The following is a 25,946-nucleotide window of genomic DNA, read 5'->3' as shown; positions in this document are numbered from 1 at the left end:
GGTTAAACATATAGCTCCATACTTTTCTTATGATTCCTTATGATATGAAAGCATGTCACGTTAAATGGAACCCTTTTAGAAACCATGCATAGTAGAGTGTCTGGCGGCCGAGCAGTTTAGAGCAATGAATTCAAGTTTGGATGATTTAATCGACATCAGGGTATGGGTGCAATTCCTGGTCATGACACAGGTGTTCTTGAGTTAGACACTTCATTACAATTGCTTCTCTTTACCGTGCACCCAGTGGTATGAATGATATTTGTATATAGGATATTGTGTTTGAAAAGGCCTTTGAAGCGCAACGACAGCCCCCCCTTCCCCCCACTGCATCCCCCAGGCTGTATTCTCCCAAGACATTCAAGAGAGGTGAGAAAGATTACAGGCATGTTATTGGCCTAATGACCAGGGTACTAATGTAAAGCGCAATGATACTTTATTGTAAAATGCACTTTATATTTGTTATAGTTTAAAGGTTTTCCCTTGATCAGTTTAATTCTGAGAATACACCATGGGTGGCAAAGAAGTTTACAAGGAGAGTTGAGTACCCCACGCCAAACTACAAGTACATTTGTAGACCATCAATCCAATCCAATTCTTCACATTACAAAGAGCTTTGATTTTACAACCAACACGTGACAACCAGTTGAAATAAATTTCAAACTGGGTTACCGGCTGTGATTAATCAAACAGGGATTGAGCCCCGTTTCAATGAGTTGGTGACTTTGAAAAGGGACAACAACTTTTTTTGGTATGTATTGAGACTGGTTTCATCTTTCCATACAGTGTTGGAATTGATGAATGACCAGAAATGATCGGAACGTGGTAATGACATCACAGCCTGAGTGCGCTTCTTTCAAATTCACGAGAATCAATACCTGATAGCCTATTCAGGCATGATCTTTGGTCCTTGGGGAAAAAAAGTAAGAATATTTCATTGAATTCAAGGGCTGATGTACACGTGGTGTAGGCTTTAAAGGAGCACATTGCCTTGGATCGGTCGAGTTGGTCTATAAAATACGTTTGTAACCGTTTGTTAAAATGCATGGTTGGAAAGATGTTTTAAAAGTAGAATACTAACTATCAATACAAATTTGCCTCGAAATTGCGTGGTTTTCCTTTAACTTTGCGAACTAACACAGTCGGCCATTTATGGAAGTCAACAGTTTGACTCCCATAAATGGCCGACCGTGTCAGTCGTCGAGGTAAAAGGAAAACCACGCAATTTCGAGGCAAATTTGTGTGGATCATTTTATTTTACTTTTACAACATCTTTCAAACCATATGCATTTCATAACAAACGGTTACAGATGCTTTTTTAAGACCAACTCGACCGATCCAAGGCAACGTGTTCCTCTAATAGACTTTTCAGGCTATCTAATCACAATTTTTCAGATTTTTCCAAGGGCAAAAACAAATAATTGTAAATCATACTAAAGTAGGAAGAACACATGAATCATGCCTGCCCGTTCAATGCTATTATACTTTCCCATTTCTATTGATTCTTTCTCCGTTTTAATTCCAAAGTGAGTCGTCGTTGCCGACAACAACAAAAAGGTCGAAAAAATAAGATCCGTATTAGGGCTTGTGCATTTTAACCGCTTTGTTCACGTTATGTAATCACCACTCTTAAAATGAATGGCAATAACACAGTTTTCAGCTCCTGTACAAAGCCTACATCAGCTTCCGATAGTACAAAGCACTTTGAGAAACATTTCGTTTTGAAGTAATGTTGTCAAATGTAATACATAAGATATCGTTTTTTTATGGCCCAAAAGTTGAATCTGAGAAGCGTGGTCCCAGGTGGCATCCATGTAACCTCAGGCCGTGCTACTTATCAACTTCAAAAATGGCAATTTGTTTTGCACTTTACAACAATCTAGCTCAAGATCAAAATAAAAACAGCACATTCTGTGCATCTGATTTCACTTGTACCCCCTGCACATCTTACATGTCTTACTGCAGACTATAGATGATAATCACATCTAAAAAACACTGAGTGCGGACTACCGATGAATCGTCCCGGTAATCGTCATTGTCTTGTCTCACGAGGGAAACCACTGAAAGATGTCAACAAGATGATAAGGCCGTTTTGTTATTGCTGCACGTGTTTCGCCTTTATTCATGCTGATCTACTAACAGATCCCACAATGGGTTCTAACAAGACAGATATCACTGGTGTGTAGAACGCTACAGGATACACATTCATCTTATCAGTGATATCACTGCCTCTTGTGATCCTGCCAGACAACACAACTAAAAAGTCAATGACATTCCCAACAAAAAAATCTCACCTCAGATGGCTTGATCTGTCTTCTTCTCGTTACTAAATACCCCAGACTGACTTACAGATCACCCCTCTTCCTCAGCCACTTCCATGATTGCCCACTCCAAACAATCAAAGATGACAGTGATGATGTGCATCAGATCCAGGGACTTCATTAACCAGGATTTATAAATGACCGGTTCCAAAGCTCTTCTTACCCCCCCCCCCCCTCCCCTGAACATTAGTTTGTTAACTTACATCCCACCCACTCATTTTGTTCGAACTTCATCCAGAACCACATTCAAAGAAGACAGTGATGAAATGGATCAAATCCAGGGACTTCATTAACCAGGATTTATTAATGACCGGTTCCAAAGCTCTTCTTACCCCCCCCCTTCCCCTGAACATTAGTTTGTTAACTTACATCCCACCCAATCAGCTTGTTTGAACTTCATCCAGAACCACATTCAAAGAAGACAGTGATGAAATGGATCAGATCCAGGGACTTCATTACCAAGGATTTATAAATGACCGGTTCCAAAGCTCTTCTTAACGCCCTCCCCCCTCCCCAACCCCGACCCCCTTTCCCCTTCCGTGGAACATTAGTTAGTAAACTGCCATCCCACCCACTTAGCTGTAATTCCAACTCTATCCATAACACATTCACACCTAGAGGGGATCCAAGTTGTTTTTTTCCAAAGGTGCTGATGAGTACTCAGTTAATTTGATGTGTCAGCGCAAGTGTCAAAAGAGCCATCGCTGGACAAGTTCACCGGAATGTTTTCCATTTGGCTGGCATGGGGGAACAATTATATACCTGGCCCAACACTTGGGGCATTCTGTCTGTCAGTACAGCATGCCAGGGACCCGGCCCTGCAGAAAGATTAACTTGTGTTTGCCACTTAATTTATTAAACTTCCAGTGTTTTCCATCACCGTAATAATAATATCATCTTCAATTACTGCCAGTAACTATGTTAAGTGATTCTCGCTATAAGCTTTAAGCATTAAGGCTACAGTCTACTTGGATATCCCCCCTTCACGGTCTCAAAAGTCGGATGACAAAGCATAGACGAGGTACATGAAGAGTCACTCAACACAGAAACTTACAAAGGGCTTGGGGAGGTGGGTAGAAATGGTTCCATTACAAATCACTACAATGGAATAAGTGTTTTGGCGGCTGGTCCAAATGTCCCTACAAATGTGAGCCAGGTACGAGAGTGAAATTTGAAACCTGGCAGCTCCTGCGACCTGAGGAGCGAAAATGACTTGCATTTCCAAAAGCTTGACTGGGAAAGTACATCCATTACAGATGTTAGGAAGCTTAAAATATGTTAGTGATGTGTTTTCTCAATGACAAATTCAGGTGCTAAGCAATGCAGGTGAGTGCCCCCCCCCCCCCAAAAAAAAAAAAAAAAAAAAGTGAAAAAAGGAGAGAAAATTCAGGAACTAAGAATGGAATCTGTGCAGACATCAATTACTTGTCAAAGCCTCTAGCCACATTTTACAAAGTTTGTGTCACTGAAGTACAACATATTACTTCCTTTGACTTGTGTATAAGTTTACTATGCCAAAATTTCAGTTTTAACACCACATTTTTAAACAGAAAATAAGAGCCGCAGAAATTATTAAATGATTTATTTGAATCTGCAATGTTTGAATTGCAGATGCTTAAAAGCATGGATGGCATATTTTCTTTTTAAAATTTGTTTCAGTTTGAGCTTTACCCAGCGTGTTTTTCTTATTGAAAAAAAAAAATACACCAATTAATTATCAGAAAGTAGACATGATATGGACGTGTGGTGTGACACCACAAATATTTTGTTTTCAACAAAGTCTTTGACAAAGACGAGCACTGTAAAAAGATTTGGAATGTGTATGGAAAAGCTAATGACAAAACAGAATTTGATTTTTCAAACTGCTTACCAACCAAAGGACCTATAGTACTGTACAAATGCAAGAAATTGTTAATGACCTGACGTTTCGACCCTAGCAGAGTCTTTCTCAAATGTTAAAACTTGACAGTTGGAAAAACTTAGGCGACGATTGTGACCCCATTTTTAGAAAGGCGTTGGAAGCCAAGTTTGTAAATCACTGAGCAGGAGGATGAGCCAGAGATGTCATGTCATTTATATAAATATACAAATGGGAAATTCCATGGTCAGTCGTATTACACTTTTTTTGTGTCATATCTTGATCTTGATGCTAGTAGTTATGTACGAGATATTCTTTTCACTAAGTTTATAGACTGATTTGTACTTGACACCCAAGGCTTTGAATTGATGATATTAGAAATGTTGTGGGCTTTGTGCTCTGGATGCTATAACATTGTAAAAAGCAGTCAGTCGTATTACACAAAAGGGATATGGTAAAAAATACACCAGTCACAATTCAAAAGTTTCCTCTAACTAAAAAAGTTGCGAAGGTTTTACTAAATGTAAAACAAAACTCTTGAACTTCTAGGTATACATGGCAAAACCACGGTCAGTCGCATTACGATCAGTCGCATTACAGTTTTCCAGTCAATTTAGCCAAGCCTACATGGAGCCCAAGCTGAGTTCTCATTTGGCAAAATTGGGTTCATTCCTTGTCAACAACTAAATAAAAATTGATTTCATATGTTAGCTATAACTTCTAAGTGGAAAGAAAGTTGTGACAAAAATTTGATTTTGTTTTGGTGTCATGTCCAATTGTCCATGTTTGCTTGGAATTGCCCAAATGATTGAAAATAAGGGTATATTTTAAAGTAAAAGTTGGTACATCAATTTGCAGGGTAGGCTGCATATTTCCCTTGCGTGAGCTTGGGGTGGTTTATTAGCAATGAAATCAATGGACTACTGACAGGGTTAATATAAATGGCACTACATAAATGTCCAGCAATATTACTATGACTTATGGATTCTTTTGAAGCAGGATCACAATATAATCTCAAAAGCTAACTTTGATCCAGTTCACAGGAAGAAAAAGTTCTGGTGAACTGCCAAATGAGCAATCACAAAAGGAAGCTCCCGAGCCAAACAGGACTGAGTGATGAAATGAAAGCTTAAAGTCAATCAATGCCAAAGTTTATGGCATCAGTTCATTCAAACCTTTCACAATTAAAGGCACTGGACACTATTGGTAATTGACAAAGACCAGTCTTCTCACTTGGTGTATTCCAGCATAAGCATAAAATAACAAGCCTGTGAAAATTTAAGCTTAATTGGTCATCGAGGTTGCGAGAAAATGATGAAAGAAAAAACACCCTTGATGGACGGATTTGTGTGCTTTCAGATAGGAATAAAAACTTCTGGCTGAGAGTCTTTTATTATTTTAGTGAAAAAATTACCTCTTTCTCAAAATCTATGCTAATTCAGAGGGAGCCATTTCTCACAATGTTTCATACTATCAACAGCTCTCCAATGCTTTTTACCAAGTCAGTTTTAAGTTAATATTTGTTTAGGGGAGTTGTCAAACGGGTACCTTAAAATACACTTCTGGCAGTATTGTGTAATTATGCTGTGCATCACCTACAACACAAAACCTAAATATTGTCTCTTTATATACCCAAAAAGTGTTTTGGCAAAAATACAATTGGTTACACAATAACCAGACCGCAGCATAAAAGATTTATTTGCTATTACTAACAAAACCTTGGGGTAATAGAGAGTTCAATCTGGGCCCATCAATTCCATTTATAGAGCTGCCTAAAAACAGAAAAATTATTGCCTAACAACTTTCTGCTACGCACCAAAGAGCTAGGATACCAGTCAGAAATGGTACATGTGACATGATAGTTTGGCTGGTAGGGGTAACCTTATTCTGGTAAGCTTACATTTGTAGCTTTGTTGTTGTCATAGCATCGTGTTGTGCTTAAGCAGCTCAATCAAATTGGGCCCTGGTGATTGAATGTGTTGAAGTCTATGTGTTGAAATCTGACATTAGCTACATATGTTAACAAATGGGCCCACCTGAACATATTTGACAACTTGTAGTAGTGTAGATTAGACATGTCAGTATTAGAGGAGGAGGGGGGTGGAAGGGCTCCAAGTGATGATGTCACTAATGGATGATATCGGGCTTGAAATTAACATTGGACCGAAGGCCCAGGACCTGTGATCAGCCAGTAAACTCTGGACTGGACAAACCCAGGGGCTGTTCCATCACTTCATACTAATAACCACTACAGGGCGAATTTGGGTGAAAATATCCACCAGACCGCAGGACTTGTAATCTTTAGTGGACCGAGATTTTATTGAATCAAAATTAAAACAGACTATACACTGTTTTTTTAATCAAAATAAGAACACAGTTTTATCGTTTGAAAAAACACTGAGAGAAGATGTATGTCTTCTGTCTTCTGAGACTCAAACTCAACATATGAACAAAACAAATTTGAGATGCTGATTTAAAAAAAAAAGCAAGACCGCCTGGCTTAAGCTCACTGGCCAGACACTGAAATCACCGACCTCAGGCCAGTGCAAAATTTGAGACATGCATTTATCTTGTTAAAGGGTTTTGATACCTTTTGTAGATCAAGTTTTTGGCCATGACATGAATCCCTCTCACTATGAATGAAGATGTACATACATGTATGTAACATAATTTATCTCATTAGTCTTCATTTTTGTGGACATTTGTGTTTTGAGTCCTGCAAAAAGTACCCAGACCCTTTAAGCATGTCAAGAGGAGTCCAAGCTCAGGGTCAGAAGTAAGGCCGGCCTAAAGGTCAACCTTGCGTCAACAAAAAACAGTCGGTGACTGACTTTTCAGGATTACACTGCGCCTGAGCTAAGACCATCTGGAACTTTTCAGTCAGCGGCTATTTACGACCTGAGCATAACTGCGATGATTTTAAGACAATCTGAAACAGTCCCCGTTTAAAAAAATTAACAGTAGCAAGAGTAGAACAATTTCAACTTGTTCGACGTAATCCCGACAGTCGGGAACCAATCGCAGGTGCACGATTTCTCAGTTGTTGTGACCTGAGCATATTTTGTCTGCGCGTTGCTGACGGTTTGTTGCAGGCGCAAGAAAATCGTAGGTCGACCTGAGGCCGGCTTTACATGTAGATGTTGGCTCAACAGATATGAATGTTGTATACTTTTCCAATTGAAACCAGCGAACTTTGACTTCGCCGCTATAGATGCCAAGCATACGCATCTGGCCTAAAGTAAAGTAATTCAATCAATGCCAGAAACTCCTCTGACAAGCCTACAAGGCATGTGTTGAATTCCAAACAAATATCTAACAATTACCAAGATATTTGTGAAAGGATATTAGAGAATAAGGAACTATTTTTTTAATTATATATAAATTACAGGCAGATGTTGTTTTCATTTTCAATTCTGGAAACAGGCTCTTTTAAAACGAGTGCTGTTGATGTCAAATCATATCTCACATAACAAGCTTGTGAAGTTTCTTGTAGTTTTCAAATAAAAACTTTGGGTTTTTTTAATTGAGGAAAGAGCAAATAAAAACTTCCATGTTTGGAAGATAATATTTTTTAATTTGTAGGGATCAAAATAAGTTATTTATGGTTGATTCACGAAAAAATAATAATAAACGAAAATAAGTAAATATAACAACTTGAAAAGTTAACAAAGAAACTGTTTGAACTTAAAAAGACCCCCCCCCAAAAAAGAAAAAAAAAATCAATATTCCGTCCACATACATACATAGAAGACATTTAGGGTGGCAAGGGTGGCTAGGGTTTTAAAATTTTTACAAATGTAGCCGTGGTCTGAATAGATTTTTACATTAAAAAAAATCACTTTAACTCCAAGTCTGTGTTTACCATAAAGACAAATTAAGAAGACCTTGAAGTTTGTTTTGGGGGCTGAACTAACCACAGATAATCTAATAATTAACTCATCCATCTCCCTCAAATATTTATGACTCTTTCTGATGACCTACGAAGACCTTCGAGTTCAAGGTCCTGATGAAAAATAAACTTTCAACCAATTAGATGGACGTTTGAGGTATCTTACCAAAATGGTTGCACACGAACCAAACCATACACAATTCAACAAGATTTAAGACTTTCACTGTGGTTTTTTTTACGTTCCTGCGAGACCACGCCCCATGGCGTGCAATGTAAAAGACAGGATCCTTAACTTCCCATCCCCGATTCTTTCAAAACAACCCTGCAGGTCCTGATGAAAAATAAACTTTCAACCAATTAGGTGGATGTCTGAGGTATCTTATCAAAATGGTTGCACGCGAACCGAACCACACACAATCCCACAAGATTTAAGACTTTTACTGTGGTTTTTTTTACGTTCCTGCGAGACCACGCCCCATGGCGTGCAATGTAAAAGACAGGATCTTAAACTTCCCATCCACGATTCTTTCAAAACAACCCTGCAGTTGATCAAATACTGTGTTAGTGTTTTGACTTAGTAATAAAAAATTTAAAGTCACCTGGAAGTGGTATTTTTTCAAAATAAAGCTTTGTCACTAATATATGTGTTTTGATGAGTTGAATGTGAATAAACAGTTAACTAAGGTTTTAAAAGTTCAGTTCTTATGTTATTTACAAATTTAAGAGTAGACCCCGACCCGAGAGGGCGCTGTTCGTGACGTCAATCGAGGCAGACTTTGCCTGTAATGCGTAGAGTAAACACAATTGCAAAGTACATGTACGGACCAAGTCGTGAGTTTGTACGTTTAAAAAAAAAAAAAAAAAGTTTTTTTCCGGCAATGCCGACCAGGTGTATTGCTGCTGAATGCAGAAAAACACTTTTTGAAATGTACCAACTCACGACTTGGACGTATATGTACTTTGCACGTGTGTTTACTATACGCATTGCAGGCCAAGTCTGCCTTGAATGACGTCACAAAAGGGGTAGGCGGAGTCAGCCCTCCAAACAACTTTATATATTTTTTTAACATATAATCGTGACAAACAATTACTAAAAAAATTGTTTTATTGTTCGTAAGCATATACTCTTATGTTTGAAAGAAAACAAATTATATGTCCAGGTGACTTTAAAAAACGCAAACATCCCAGTTAAGTTTACCATTATTAAAGGAAGGTTTAGTATACAAAGCAAGCAGATCCCTTTCAGGCAAATGACCTGCATTGAGAGATATTGGGTCACAGATTGGTTATTGTCAATGCAATGCTGATTTATAGACAGAACTGCTAAACTTGGTGTGATCCCCGACTACACGACAGTTAACAGTTATAGGCCCTTATGGCCTCACAGCTTGTAGAGTGTGGGTACGTTGAACCGGAGGTCGTTGGTTCAATTCCCACTAATAATTATAATAATAATACGTATACGTAATAATAATAATGGACATTTGTACAGCGCCCATCCATGTAAACATGCTCCTGGGCGCTCAACAATTAAAAGAAAACCTACTAAAATCCATACAGTTAAAACACCCAAGAGAAAATACAGTAAACATGTAATAAATGCAGAATTTGTACACAACAATCAGTAATTAAAAACAATGAGAATAAACCCTAGTTAAACAGCTGGAATTGCTACATATAAAGAATTTATAAAAATAAAATAAAAAAAATTAATAAAAAGACTCTAGTCCATGTTTCAACCCCAAATCAATCATAAAGAAAGATACAAGAAAAGTCACATGTGAAAGTCTCAGATGACAGTGTCTACTTGCTGAGGAAACAGCCGGAAAATGTAACAGTATTTTCACAAGAACGTTGAATTCATTTCATGCTTAGTGAGAGCGACAGCGCGGTACCAACCCCATTGTTGGCCGCAGCATTCACCAGCAGACACAAACCCCCAGAAATCTGAGAAATGCATAAATTAATTGTTTCTCAGAGTCAAATGATATGGTGTGGAAAACTATCCAACCATAATACTTCAAAGGGAAATTCTTTTTCAAATTTGAACTATCAACAGCTGCAGTGCTTCTGCTTTAAGGTAATTAATGTTTGGAGTATTTACCAATCGTTGACCCCCCCACTTCTATGTAAAGAATACCGACACCTTCTTTAAAAAAAATGTATGGTCAGTCACGTATCAGGCATTTACAGTTAATAGCCAATCCCTTATGATTCCATGCTAACAACAGTGATGAGCACTACAAGTGTATCTAAAATTCAAGGGGATTACAAATAGTGGACGGGAAATGAAGGCAGAATTGGCTGATTGCAGCTGAGCATCATAACCCATTTGGACATTAACTTTGATTGTATTAAGTTGTTATGGAAGTGCTGGAGGCAATGTTTGTGTTTTGTACGAGTACTACAGGGGGATAGAGTACATAGTAGGATGTAATTGTGCAGTCACTTAGGATTACACGTACACATAGAGCAGATGTTCAGATTGTTTAAACAACAATTAGGGAGATATTTAGCAATACTGTACATTCAACATAAAAGGGAAAGAGTGTCCAAATTTGCTCATCAGAACGTGGAATTATTGGTTCATTTTCTGCAGAATCAGGAAAAGTTGGCAGCTCTGCTCGAGTGCTCGTGTGACCTGAAGATGACTTGCACATGACATCATTGACTATAGACCTTTTTGCAAATACCCATTGCGCAAGCGCTTACTGTTAAATGAGGTGCATGCAGGGCCCAATTTCATAGAGCTGCTTAAGCAAAAAAATTTGCTTAAGCAAACAAATCTTTGCTTTGTAAAATCAGATTACCGGCTAAGACTCCACTCAATTGTTATGCTAAGTAAACAACAGCGTAATATTAGTCACGAGCAATGTACATGTCATGAAATTTTGGCCAGTAACATGTGTAAAATAAGCAAGCTATTTTCGTGCTTAAGCAATTTTTTTGCTTAAGCAGCTCTATGAAATTGGGCCCTGGTCTAGCTAGCGATTGAACTTGATCACTAGCTAGACCAGCATGCACCTCATTCCACGCCTAACGTGCGCATACCAAGTATTTGCGATAAAGTCAATGTTGACAGCCATCTTTGATGACAAACAATGCAAAAGTGCTCGCGTGTACACACTGCGCAGGACTCTTAGCCAATGATAGCATTTCATGAGTGCACGTTTCATCAAAGATGGCGGCCAATGCAAGGGGTCTAATCTCATACCCCGGGCTGAATGTCAACAATCTCAGGGCTGCATGATTTTGTTTGAACATAGTGCCACGTGACTGAAAACTTTTGCAGTGTCAGAAGTAGATTACATACAATATGTACATGTTTACCGAGTAGGGGTCTGATCCTGCTTTTTTGCGTTTACACTACATGTACATATGTAGCTGTTGATCCACATTGCAGGATCAGAACCTGTTCTGAACCACCTTTCTGGATCTAATGTAAATGTAGTGTTAAAACATAGTGACCTGTCAACAATGACCTGGGGGCAAAATCATACAGTTAACATGCAAGGTTGGACCAGCTGTTTCCATAAGAATCAAAAATATATACTTCTAGTACCCCCAGGGTACATCTGTGTTTCCCCAAAAAGAAAACTGATTGAAAAACACTTGCATGGTGCAAACATGTGGATTATTTTTAAGGGAGTTAATATGGATGGGCAACATTCTCTCTTAAAGACACTGGACACTATTGGTAATTGTCATAGACCAGTCTTCTCACTTGGTGTATCTCAACATACGCATAAAATAACAAACCTGTGCTGTGAAAAATCGAGCTCAATTGGTCGTCGAAGTTGCGAGAGAATAATGGAAGGAAAAAACACCCTTGTGGCACAAGTTGTGTTTTCAGATGCTCGAATTTAATTCAAATATTTTAGCGAGAAATTACTTCTTTCTCAAAAACTATGTTACTTCAGAGGGAGCTGTTTCTCACAATGTTTTATACTACCAACAGCTCTCCATTACTTGTTACCAAGTTAGTTTGTACATGTATGCTAACAATTATTTTGAGTAAATATCAACAGTGTCCAGCGCCTTTAACAATGGTCGGCTGGCCAAATTGCAGTTAACACCATGTCAAAATTCTCTCAAAGTGGTCCGGCTGGCTAGTCCAGTGTTGAAAAGCATCCCTATATCATTTGAATTATGGACCAGTGAAAAAGGTGACGGACTGGTGAAATGACAAAACTGGTCCTGCTCGTCACTAACAAAGTAGGGAAAACCCTGGTGGGTAGAGGTGTTTATGATGAGTTTATCCAACTGTCAATGATAAAGGTAGGCCTCTGGAGGACTCCATACATGTAGACCTTGGAGGAGAGGAGAGACTGAAGCCACGGGGTAATTGAACCCAAGGGCAGAGGAAACTTTGATGTCAAACTCAATGTGGGTAGATAGGGAGTATTGTTATGATGATTCCACTTGGCACACATGTGGACTGTGTTATGATTGGAGCCATAATGGTCCCTAATAGAATGGTTTGACCCTAGGGTGTGGTGACTGTTTCAACCCCGCTAGGTTTGACTACAAAGTCAGTCAGTCCGACCGCATTTTAGCCATACAAATATTTGTATCCATGCAAAGGGTTCAGGAAAGTGCACTTTTACACTTGGTCCATCAGAGACGGACATCAAGCAACTATTTTTTGTTTACTGAGCAATCATAAATGGAAACATGCGAGGAATGGGACAGTATGACCCGGTTTACACTTGATCCAGAAAGGAATCAGACCAGAGTATGGTCCTGCAATGTGGCTTAACAGCTGGTGCAAATGCACAACAGCAGGATCAGACCGGAGCCAAATTTCATAAGGCTGCTTATAGCCAAAAATTTTGCTTACAGATTTTGTACTTATGTAGCAATAATTAGCAAGATTTAGCTGGGTACCAGTAAATGGTGCAAGTGACATGGTATTTTGGCTGGTAACCTTATTCTGGTAAGCTTATTTTGTTGTGCTTATAAGCATGGCAGCTCTATGAAATTGGGCCCTTGCTCAAGATCCTGCATTTTCAATCCACATTTTGAGGAGGGTTGACCCCTGCAAATGATGGATCAGATTCAGCAAAGTGGATTCCGGAAACAAGTGTAAACGCAAAGGTGGATCAGACAACGCAATTCAGTGTGGTCATTTCCAGTCATGCTACATGTACATGTAAGAATGGCGAGAATGAATAGGACACCAATGGAGACATAACATAGCTGGAGTAATGGGTTCATGTTTTCTTAACTTGTGACTACGTCTGTCTACTTTTTAATATGATAAATTATTTGTTCTTAACTTTAATATGCAGGGCCCAAATGGAAACCAGTTATTTATATTGATTTGGCTCACCCTGGGTAAATACAGGAAATAAATAAATAAATAAACTTGGTAATAAGACAAGCCTCTGTTTGAATGATTTGGAATTTTTTTAGTTGTGAGTCAGGCCATATGTGTGAGTTATGTTAAAATGTGAATTACCCTAGAACTGTCACTTTGAACATAAGTTCAAGATTGGCAGCTTGGGAATAATCAGCTGGCTATAGAAAGGCACAACAGGAAAAGTATTTTGTGATAAACAGGAAGATAAATTTATTACGATTTACGAACATACAAATTGATTTTGGGATTGCCCTGATAAATGTCAATGTTTTGCAGTCATATTTCTTGACGGGGACGTGCATGTGTATGATTCCTGTGTGTAATTTGTCAACTTGACAAATTAATTAATTTAATGACGGGAACTTTGTATTTAAGTATTGAACATCCTGTGATGTTAAATATTGCCAGTCAATGGGAAATGGCTGCCAAGTCATCAATGTTAAATCAAAACTAGGAATAAATATTTTGAATGAGTTTTTTGCCTTTTACTTACCAAATGGGTGAAACAAGCTGAAACTTTTTCAAGTTTTAAATTTTTACTTCTTTACTTTTGTTAGTTTCAACCTAAAAATTTACAATCGTTTGTTCATATTTATTCACAATGTATTTCTATTTGTTTCTCATTGACTCATAACGAAAACCTAACTGTTTACATAACCAAAGACAGTAATTTTGACTTCATCTCTTTAATGCTCAACCCTGTCTAAATGTCCCAGATCAAACAAAAACCTCAATTGATTGAGGAACAAGAACTAGAAATATCATTGTTCAGAATCAGGCCTGATAGGTCATTCCTGTCAGGACAAGGCTGTATTTCCCCTTATTAAAGGACACATTCAATAAAACACAATAAACATATTTCAATTAAAACACCCAAAGTATCAATACCATAATTTAAAGGAGTTTTCTCAGATACATTTAGAGAAACATTGCTATTTACAAATTCCTTCCATAAAAACTACAACTACAAGATACAGTTCTTGGTACCCGTCAAAAAAAGTCCTTTCCAGGGTACATCAAGAACCACATGAACAAAGACAACCTTGCATGGAAGCAATGCTCCGTTGTTTAAAGGACCTCACAAGTACTGGTTTGAAACACACACCCCCCCCCCAACACAATTATCTACCCAACAAGTTGAGGACTTCACTTTGATCTCCCATTATTTGGACTTTTGTTTTTAGTAGCAGTGCGCTTCCAAACCAAGGAATTCCTTTCATCGCCAAACTTCACACTGGATCTCTTATGTTACCATCCTCAATGTCACTAAGTGGACACTGCTAACAACTCTAAACAACGGAGGGCAGCAGCTAGACCTCAAGGCCGTCCAAAGCAGGACGACAGAAAGAAAAACAGAAAAAGAAAAAAAAAATACCAAACCAAAATGAATCTTTGATCGTCAAACAACACAGTGGATCTCAATTATATTACCATCCTTGATAAATGTCATTGGGTGGACACAGCTCAAAACACTAATCAACAGAGGGCAGCAGATAGACCTCATGGGCTTCAAAAGCAGGATGACAGAAAAAAACACAAAAAGGAACCCAAAACCAAAATGTATCCGTCACGCGGACGGATTTAAATCCAACAAAAATGAGAAGGAACCTAAAATTTACTTGAGTATCACGCAATCTGGAAGCTATGGGTAGGCTTTCAAAACCGGAATGAAACAAGCACAAACACGACTCTAATTTGATTCCTTACCATAAGTTAATTGAAGCGGAAACTCTACTCATTCCCACCCAAATCTCGACCCGATCCCACCCACACACTTAAAAATGTTCACAACATGACGGCGGATGAAATAAGAACATTGTGAATGTGACTCAAGTTTCACTTTTAATTAACATCACTGGTGGAAGATGTTTACTATTTGGACAAATCTTAAATGCACCATCAATTCCACTCAAGTTTATCTGGCATCACATCCCAGGGCTAGAATTTGGGTTGAGAAGCCACAAGACCGCAGTGCTTGTCAATGCTCAAATGCTTGTAGCTCAAAATATTTACTGGACCAAATTGTTGTGTACAATCGAAGTGAAAAGAAAAAACTTCCTACACCTGTACATACGTAGGTCCAAGTCTGTCTGAAAGTGGGATGAAAAATCTTATCCAAAGTTCAAATGGTGTAAAGTGCATCATTTGTCGACATCAAATGTGAAGTCAAATTACAAATGAATGGGTCTGTCTTACTATTAATTGTTTGTTGAACTATTAATGATGTAAAGATCCATCAAATTGATTCAGCACAATGCACTCAATAAATATATTTTCTTTAACTATTACGCTACAGTTGTTACTTTGGGTGCGTTCGTTTAGCTTCCCTGGGTCGACCCCGGTGTGTGGCGTGTTTTTTTTCCAGGACAAACGTGTGCAGATAATTACCCACGTTTGTCCTGGAAAAAAAAAACACGCCACACAACGGGGCCGACCCCGGGAAGCTAAACGAACGCACTCTAAGATTGCCTCTAAGGACGTCTTACACTTCAACTCACGATGATGCCTCGATCCAGCCAGAAGCTGTGGCCGTCAATTCAGACACCGTTTATTCCATTAACATTATCACTAACAACCAGGGCCCAATGTCATATCATAGAGCTGCTTTTAAAAGCAGAAAATATTGCTAAACAAGTTTATGCTTGGCAAAAAAAAAGAGCAAAATACCAGTCACAAATTGTACATGTGACATGGTAATTTGGCTGGTAACCCTGTTCTGGTGAGCATGGTCATGATGTGCTTAGCAACTTTTAGTGAAATCGGACGCAGTTCAATTCCAACACTATTCTTAATCAATATTTTCAATATTTTCTTAATAAACAACCCACCCCCCTTCCAACAACCCACTCAAGTTTGGCAGCGGTGCCAAGGAGCACCAGAGTGGGATATGAGTCACCCTAGCCAGGTCAGGTACCTACAAACACACACCTTTCCGAAGCTAAGACTCTTTCCCACTGAAAACTTGGCTGAACCTCCCCCTTGCATCGAGAGGCACATGAGCCATAAACAGGGGTTTTTATTTCCGCCCACATATTTCACTGTGGTCTTCGCAGCCTAAGAATAACCAGCACTAAGCAGCAGGAAAATCAATTCCATTTTTAACTTTCTCAAAAAATTGTACGGCTTCCTCTATATCCTGTTCGTGACACAAACACTAAGTGATTTAAATTTTGATTTCAAGGGCGGTCAGACTCAACAGTGTTTCAAATACCTTGTTTACCACATGAAAAGGGCTGTTCTTTTGTTTTCCTACATGTACATGTATGTGTGAGTACCCAGACACCATCACCAAAGACACATATTTCAATCTAAACGAGACCCAACAACTCATGAGGGACAAAGCAACCTGGCACCATTTCATCCAAGCAGCTTCCAAGGACGAAAGATGATAATGATGATGTGAGAGTAAAAATGCTACACCTGTTTCAGAAATACATTTTTCCAGGCCACCTCATTGGTTGATCCTTATGATAAAAGTCACATCAATTGATTAAGGAGCTAACCTGAATTCACCACACAGCCAAGGGCAAGGCCATGTGTGTGTCCAGAGTAAGTCCATACATGTAATTATGTATTGGAAGAGTTGCGACATAAAAATGACGTGTTTTTCGTTGGTCACATGGATACTAGAGGTCATTTTCGGTCCAAAAGTAGCAAACAGTAGTCTAGTCTGGCACTGTGTGCACATAAATGCTTATATATGCTTAAATGATAGCTGCCAGTTGTCGGAACTCTTTTGTCAAGATAATTTTTATACCGCCCTCCTGTGTTGGTAACTACATTAGCAGTTGCCAAGTCGGCAGCCATATTGAAGTGTCTCTTAAACTGATCGTTTTGAACCTGACCGATGATTACAAACAACTATAGAAGTGTGTTTTATATCCATTTATTAACTTTAAATAACATCTTTCAATACACAGCTCTGAGCATGTCCATTTCATCGCCTCATTGACATCGCCATCCTCAATCTAATTTTACGACCAATGTTTCCATAAATACAGTCGAACGGGGTCAATTAAAGCTTGAATAATGACCTGCTTTCTCACTGTCTAAAGAAGGCATGAGTAATGGGGCATGACATGACTTACCTCTGGGTACAAGGGATGGAATGCAACATCAGAGATGACATCCGTGTGTCCTGACAGCTTCTGAATATAGGTACCAGCTCGGACATCAAATATGTACGCCTAAACAAAGAGAGCCAACAAGAAAATGGTGAAGATTAACAAAAATACATCGATGATTTAGCAGTAAATTTTGTTTAAGTAATGCTCAATTAGTTTTCACTTGATGTCTTTATATTGCAACTAAAAAATCACAAGTCTTATTTAGCGCACGTAACTGCCAACAAGGTACTCAAGGGGCTTATGTGTATATGTTTATACAGAAAGAGAGTTGGCATTTCTAACTTTCAATAAAAAGTTATGAATTTTGAAAGTTTTAAGTTTTGTTTTTTTAAATTTACAAGGTCAGTGTTCTTTGCACTTGCAGTTTATTAAACTTAGTACAATACATAAACTAAGATCAAGGTTCTGTGAACTCTCCATCTCCCTCCCCCTCCCCCGAATCTAGCCCTGTCTCAAATTACAAGTATAGGCCTATGCCAAAAGAAAAGGTTGTCAACCTCCGATATTTTAGGAAGTCATTCCGTCTCTATTAAACACATTCTCCAACATGTCCAAACAGGAAGTTCAGGTTCCCCCACAACAAACTCATCCACAATCATCAACAGCTTTCTCAAATTATAAACCCACTCAAATAATATATCAGATACTGGCTAAATCCCTAATGCACTGATGAGACAATTGCCTAGCCAATGGAGGTCAACCCTCCGGGCATTACTCCAATGCCAATCTACACATATGTGGGCCACAGGTACCCCGTATTATTGTGGTTATTAGATTCTTGTTCTCGTTTTTTCTTAGGGGGGGTACAAAGAGAGTTGGCCTACACAATATGGCTTTGATTTTAAACAGTCGTGAACAATTCAGATGGGGGAAATAATACTCTTGATTGTCTGGCTGCGCACTGAATTCAACCCACCTGTTATAAGATTTATTCCATGGACAAAAAAACAAAACCAACATCACTCCTACTTGCTCACTATTTTAAGAATATCAAATTTATTTTGGATGTTGCTTTATTAAAGAGGCGGTGAAAAATGAGCTATGCAATGACATATTTATTTCTTGTCCCAGGTAGTATCGTAAACAGGTAACTGTGACTGGCTCCCGATCAAAGATGTTGACAAAATGGGAGACCGCCAACATAAAGGGCTAGATTAGATAGCTCAGTTGGTAGAGCACTTGTTTCTTAATCTGGAGGTTGTTAGTTCAAATCCCGCTCTGCTCAATTCGTCTTTGTTCAACCCCAAATAATTTAACAGTATTTGTAATAGTACTGAATGTGTATTGGTCATTCTGATTTTATCGGTCGTTCTGAATTTGTTTTGGTCTTTCTGTTTTCATCGCGACTGAGGATCACTGAAGGTAAAAGTCAAACTATGATAGCAGCACCCTTTATTGTTGAAACTGGTCCATTTTTATGAGAACCAAGGATAGTGTGTGACGCATTCTTTAGTTGGAATTGATCCTTGGGAAGGTCTTGGAACCAAGACTAGCAATCCAGTGGAACGCCGAAATGCTCCGCTGGGCCGTGACATTGTAACATCTGTACACAAGAGAATATCCACAATGGCATTTTAATCATTCATTCATTTGTCTCACAGGGTTGATGGTTTCAAAGCAGCCCATCAGAAAACTGGCAAGCAGCATCGATATGAGAAAAAAAGTTTCAAAGCGGTGAGAAAGAAAGTTTGCAAAACGTTGACTCATACACAGAATTGAAGAGCCAGTATAGGATACAACAACATACTTCCTTGATCAAAAAGGCACTTTCTTTACATCCAAGGAACCTTTCAGGTAAAGATCAAGCATATTCCAGAGTTTTTGGAAGGAGACGGTGTAATGGCGGGAACCCCGCAGGGACTGATGATTCATCACTAAATTAGTAACAATCCAATGCTTCTAAGGGTTTGTGATGACTCGGGGCCAAGTCACGGCTTTATTTGGGGATGTGGTATTTGTATATTGCAGCATGTTATGAAACTCTTGTTTGGACCGGTCAGTGACTTGCTTTGGGTTCTGTCAGGCACCCCACGAACAAAGAAATGACAAAATAGGGAGACTGCCAAGATCAGGCATGATATTTGTTTGAATAAAGTAGGCACATTTCAAGGCCTGACGAACATAGGTACACATGGTGTACTACAGGCTGTAATAAGACTATTCAGTACATTTAATCACATGCTTTCTGATTTTTTCCAAAGCCACAACAATCAGAAATCAAACTACAGTAAGACGAATATCATGATATGGAAAGGTTTGCGGTAACACCAGGTAATGACTATCTCTTATGAGTTGGGGTGGTTCTGAAAAGAACCGTTGGTTTCAACTCGACGTGTCGATCAGTATGCTCCGATCGGCTTCTAGATCGACTGCAACACAGGGCTACATGTAGTATACCTCAATTGGTAGCGCACCAGAACGTTTATCTGGAAGCTGCAGGTTCGAGTCCTGCTCTCCCCATTTAGCCTTCAAGAAAGACTTTGCTAGGGTGGAAACATCAAGCCATTATCTACTTTTTGTATTTATACCATGTTAAAATACTTTTGGCTGGTAAGCAGTTTTCAACAGCTTATTTTCTATTTTCTCAAGAGCAGAAACCTGTCACAAACTTTCCTGTACAATTTTTTTCACTTACATGTACATGTATAGCGGAACCCTTAAGTTGTTTTAAAGACCCTTGTCAATACATCTGAGACACTAAAGACATTCATGGGAACTACAGCATGTCTATTGGGACATCTGTCATAAACATTTCCAGTCAGCATGTAATTGGCTTTTGTTCTTGTTTTCTTGTTGCAAATCGAAACAAAGTACTTGCACCAGGACAGTCTGTAAGAGTCTCTGTGTGGGTCTACCAACCCCAGGGAAATGATACATACTCCCCAACCGCATTCCCCCAAATTACTTCAAGATAAAGGTATTTAAGATAAGCCCGGTTCATAATTCCTCAAAATGCGAATGGATATGAATTTTGATGTCACAAATTCGCAATGAATAATTCGCATCAATTGATTTGTGCTCAACTCGTGCAAAACATTCAATACAAGGGCAGCCATGTGCCGTCGAAATTCGTTTTGCATTCGCATGAAGTATGATCCGGGCTAATGTGGTGAATTAATTATCTACATGTACAAGGCTTGGTGTGTAGGGGGGGGGGGGGAGTGTATCACTACAATCCGAACTTACAGTGTAGTACTGAATTGTCTGATGTATAATGTGTCTGCCCCTAATTATCACTTATAGGAAATCAGCAATGACAATCGACTGGCTTCCACTGGAAGAAAGGCATCGATTACAGACAAAGTTCCGGATGTACGAGCCTTTCTATTGTATTGGAGGATTTGTCACTGAATCCTCTTGAAATTGGTCTCTTTACAAGAAGTGACAATCACTTCAAGGGAAGGTGCCAACTGTGTCTAGGGTCTAGGGTGGCTGAAGTAGTTCACACATTGCACTTTCACTGCTTGATAGTTGGTTCTAGTGCGTAAAATGTGTCACCAACGATTGTAGAGGTAAATTTTAGATGTCTCAATACTGTAGATCTGAATATCATGAACGGAATGTTTGAATGATAAAGGAACTTTTTGACATTGAAAAACAGAATATTGTACATGTTTATGTATCTAAAATGGTTGAATTTACTGATGATATAGTTTGATTAAATTAATATAATTAAATATTTGAATAACTGAATTTCTCAATGTTTGAATAAATGAAGATCGTGAATATATTGAATTACATCATGAACACCTTCATGACACTTAGCTGGACACCTCTGGTAATTGTCAAAGACCAGCCAGGTACCACTAATTGTCCATTATCTACTTTTCTTATTAAGATTTGCAAGATCGGGAAACCCGCGTTAAAGGCATGGACCTTTGGTAATTGTCAAAGACCATTGTCTCACTTGGTGAATCTCGACATATCAAATAACTCAGTGAATTTCTAGATGTTCTGAATAACTAAAAGCAATCCCTTTGCCAATGTACACCACTGAGCTGATTAAATGTATACTAATAAATACCTCAGACAGTTTCGCTATTCGTACTGGTGGAGAGGGCGTCACATGGGTGTGTATAAACCTTTGTTTATGACCGGTAAAAAGTGTTAATTAATGGGTGTGACACGCGACCTTGCACCTGTGCTTGTAAGACAGTTTCTTCATTCCTATTGGTTGAGAGCAACGGCTGAAACAATTGTGCCACATCACGTGATACGCGCGACGCGCACAGCATTCCCTTATAAGAAGTTGTTTACCCGAGAAATCATTTAACAATTATAATTTTTGCATTTATTTTACTTTTTGACCAAAAAGTGATGATGTTTTTGACCGAAAAGGTATTTATGAATGGGAATCAAAGTGTGTTGAATCGGTTTTCAACTAGCATGACTAGTGGTTTTAACCTGCCGAGGCCTGGTTCTTTATAATTTACCTCGACTTCGTCTTGGTAAAATTATCAAGAACCAGGCCTCGTTGGGATTAAACCACTAATTGAAAACCTCTTCACCACACATTGATTCCCTTAGTATAAAAAAACTTGAGTTATTAAGAGATCTGAAAGGTTTGAAGGTCATTGTATATAAGTGAGATGTGTAACTTATAGATAGTGAAATATGTAGAGATCCCCCTGCTTGTGAATTCCAGTAGAAAGAGATCTAAGTCACTGCAGTTTGTAAACAAATGTAACCCCAGGCACTGTGAACTTTACCCATATTTTCTCCGACACCCAATTTCAAACGAGGCGAATTAACGGCGAGTAAAAACCACGTCCAAGGCGCCAAATATCGGCTGGTTGTCCTGAACTAATTTTGACAAATTGTCTTTAGATGTGTAGTGAATTGATATCCTTGTAATCACAGAATTTAGATTTTCCTTAAAGGCACTGGACACTATTGGTAATTACTCAAAATAAACTTTAGCATAAAAGACTTACTTGGTAACAAGCAATTGGGAGCTGTTGATAGTATAAAACATTTTGAGAAACGGCTCCCTCTGAAGTAACCTAGTTTTTGAGAAAGAGGTAATTTCTCACTCAAATAATAAAAGACTTCAGCTGTTCAAGCCTTTTATTAGGCATCTGGACGCACACACAAATATGCAAACAAGGGTGTTTTTTCTTTCATTGTTCTCGTGCAAATTCAAAGACCAATTGAGCCAAAATTTTCACCGGATTGTTATTTTATGCATATGTTGAGATACACCAAGTGAGAAGACTGGTCTTTGACAAATACCAAACGTGTCCTCACAGGCTCAACCAACTGCAATTGATGACCCCATCTCAATGTCCCACATTTCAAACATTCTATCTGCGAGAGCGTCTTACCAGGAAATCAACACTAACTCCAGGCAGGAAGGTACCACGACAACTGTGATTGCAAAATCCTTCCACAAAAAAAAAGCGCTCAACCTTGCTTCCTCAAGCGCTTCAAAATATCCGTCTCATGTTTTTTTTCTGCAACGCTGGCTCAGACTCTCCGTCTCCAGTAGAAGGTTAAACGCAATCACATTAGTTAATGTGACAACATTCGCCCGTGTTCCTGCTATTGGCTCTGATGAGGCCATCAACAGGCCATTAAGACACTAATAACCTAACACATCCTCAATCTTTTAAGTTGGAGAGGGAGGGGGTGAGATTGAATGAAACGCTTCACTAATACATGTAGCTCATTGAAAAGACTACACCCCTACGTTAAGACATCCCTATGTTTTGAGACCGCTATGTTCCACCACCCCTAGTGAATCTTCTTAATCTTAATCACAACCCTAACCCAACATGCCGTACCCTAAACCTAACCATATCACTAACCCTTAACCCTAACACTAACACTACATTTAAAACTCTGACACTAACCCTAACCCTACATGTATATCTGACCCTAACCCTAACCATACCACTAACCCTAACTCTTACCCTAACCCTAACAATAACCCTTACTCTGACCCTTACCCTAACCCTATAACCCTATGACCCTACCACTAACCCTCACTGTTACTCTAACACTATATTCCTAACCCGAACCCTAACCATAACACTAGCGTGTAAATCATAAGGGGTTTTCTAAAAATAGGGGTGTTGGAACACAGGGGAGTGGGAATATAGAGCAGTCACTGTTCAAAACATACACATTATACGGTGTATGGGATTTGAGGCATTGCATGGAGGTAGAACCTCCATGCTCAGAGTAGATTTTCAGAATTCGGGAGATTTCCCAGCTCTGAAAAGAACTGTCCTGCTTTTTAACTACTACCTGGGGCCAGTTTCATAGAGCTGCTTAAGCAAAACAAATGCTTAAGCTTGAAAATAGCTCGATTATTTTACAGATGTTACTGGCCAAAATTTCATGCCATATACATTGCTTGTGACTGGTATTTAGCTGTTGTGTACTTAGCATAACAATTGAGTGGAGTCTTGGCCCGTAATCTGATTTTACTAAGCAAGGATATTTTTGCTTAAGCGAAATTTTGTGCTTAAGCAGCTCTTTGAAATTGGGCCCAGGTCGGAAGGTAGGAAATCGGATGGGACTATAGTGGATCTAGGGGACTTCTTGTTATAAACTTGACTACCGCGGAGTGAATTCTTAATCAGTCTAAACCTTTTGACTAGCTTGCTCTATGCTCTAGTCATCAGCAAACCAAACATACACATTAACGTTACACGGGGGTTGGGGGCTCATGGCTCTCGAGGAATGAAAGTGGATCTGTACATCTGGGATTGCCAATCTTACTCAAACATGTCTCCTCAATTACAGACAAGAATCCGTCTAGATGTTTAAACCCCCTCACCTAGCAGACATGCCGACTCCAGATAAACATCGTCGTTACATGATCTCGCTTTGAATGTAGCCACATTCGCGAGGACCGCTCTCAAAACTTTCAAGAAACGGAAACCCCAACAAAATTATCCGTTTTTATCTTTACATGCCCAGCCACCGAGAATGCAATCTCATCAGATAGAGATTTTATCAGTTGGATCAAACAAACACTGTGTTGAAATCAACAGAGTGTTACTCACTGATTTATCTTCGGAGCCAGATGCAATGTACTTGGCACAGGGGCTGACTGTTAGCCTGCAGCGATGGGCTCTATTCATGTGGCCTTCAAACCGCCTGACACACCTACAAAGTTAACAAGATCCAATAAATCAATGCTTTTAACAAGGACACATGCTTAACCTCTCCTTGTGGTTTAACCCACTTGATTTCTTGTATGTAACAAGTTCTGAACAAAGATTGAACAAGGCACTGGCTAGCGTTTGCCCTTAACAGTGGTCCGCTAGCCAAAATCCAGTTAAAATACCAGAGAACCAATCAAAATTCAATCAGGGTGGCTAGTTCAGTCTTGAACAGCATCACCGTTTCATACGAAAAATGGACTTGTAAAAAAGCTGGTGAAAATGTCAAGCTAACTGGTCCTGCTGGCCGGTCACTAAACTCTGTAAGTCCAAAATAAAGAATAGGTGCAATGTCAATGGTAGTGAGGCTGAGCCTTAACCACAAATTCATAGTCATTGCCTTGCTCTCTCTAACACCAACACTGACCAATATACAGAGATTCTCCACAAACCAAAAGTGGTTCAAACTATTCTACACTTTTTTGCTCAAGTTTGTCACTAATTTTAATAGAAATTGGGTCCAAAAAGATGGGAAAAAGGAGGAAAAAAGATTGTCATACCAAAGTAAACTACTGTGGTACAAAATGTTACAGCAACATTTAAAGACACTGGACACTATTGGTAATTGTCAAAGACCAGTCTTCCCACTTAGTCTATCTCAACATATGCATAAAATAACAGACCTGTGAAAATTTGAGCTCAATTGGTCATCGGAGTTGTGAGATAACTATAAAAGAAAAAAACACCCTTGTCACATGAAGTTGTGTGCTTTCATATGCTTGATTTTGAGACCTCAAACTCTAAACTTGAGGTCTCGAAATCAAATTCGTGGAAAATTACTTCTTTCTCGAAAACTACTTCACTTCAGAGGGAGCCGTTTCTCACAATGTTTTATACCCTCTCCCCATTACTCATTACCAAGTAAGTCTATATGCTATTAATTATTTTGAGTAATTACCAATAGTGTCCACTGCCTTTAAACAAAAACATAAATTGTATGTCAAAATAGAAGCAGCTTTCTGGCTAGTGATTCACATCCACATTCTGACAATTACAACGATTTATAAACAAATCTGAGTACATTTTTCCTGTTTGCTCCAACAGCGATTAAATGTAAGTTTCAACTTCCCGAGATTGGAATCTTTTGGGTAACATAGTTTCTATGTACACGGAAAACATTCACTTATTCACTTCCTACATGGGATTATAGCATGTAACCTTATACACAACCATGGCTGTAATAAGGATGATGCCTCCATGTGCAAAAGTACAAATGTAGT

At 38.9% G+C, this 25,946-nt stretch overlaps 1 protein-coding gene across 1 annotated transcript in view; it reads right to left on the bottom strand.

Annotated features, from left to right (window-relative positions):
- Positions 1-25,946, bottom strand: part of LOC139945260 (WD repeat-containing protein 27-like) — a 95,706-nt gene that overhangs the window by 29,004 nt on the left and 40,756 nt on the right. Inside the window, exons 22-23 of the mRNA XM_071942592.1 lie at positions 24,568-24,670; positions 17,516-17,614 (exon numbers count right to left, since the gene is read on the bottom strand). Of these exons, the coding sequence (XP_071798693.1) occupies positions 17,516-17,614; positions 24,568-24,670 (202 nt within the window). The remainder of the gene's footprint in view (positions 1-17,515; positions 17,615-24,567; positions 24,671-25,946) is intronic.

Source organism: Asterias amurensis, chromosome 1, assembly GCF_032118995.1.
Source record: "Asterias amurensis chromosome 1, ASM3211899v1".
Classification (NCBI taxonomy): domain Eukaryota; kingdom Metazoa; phylum Echinodermata; class Asteroidea; order Forcipulatida; family Asteriidae; genus Asterias; species Asterias amurensis.
This window is presented reverse-complemented; position numbering and strand designations above follow the sequence as displayed.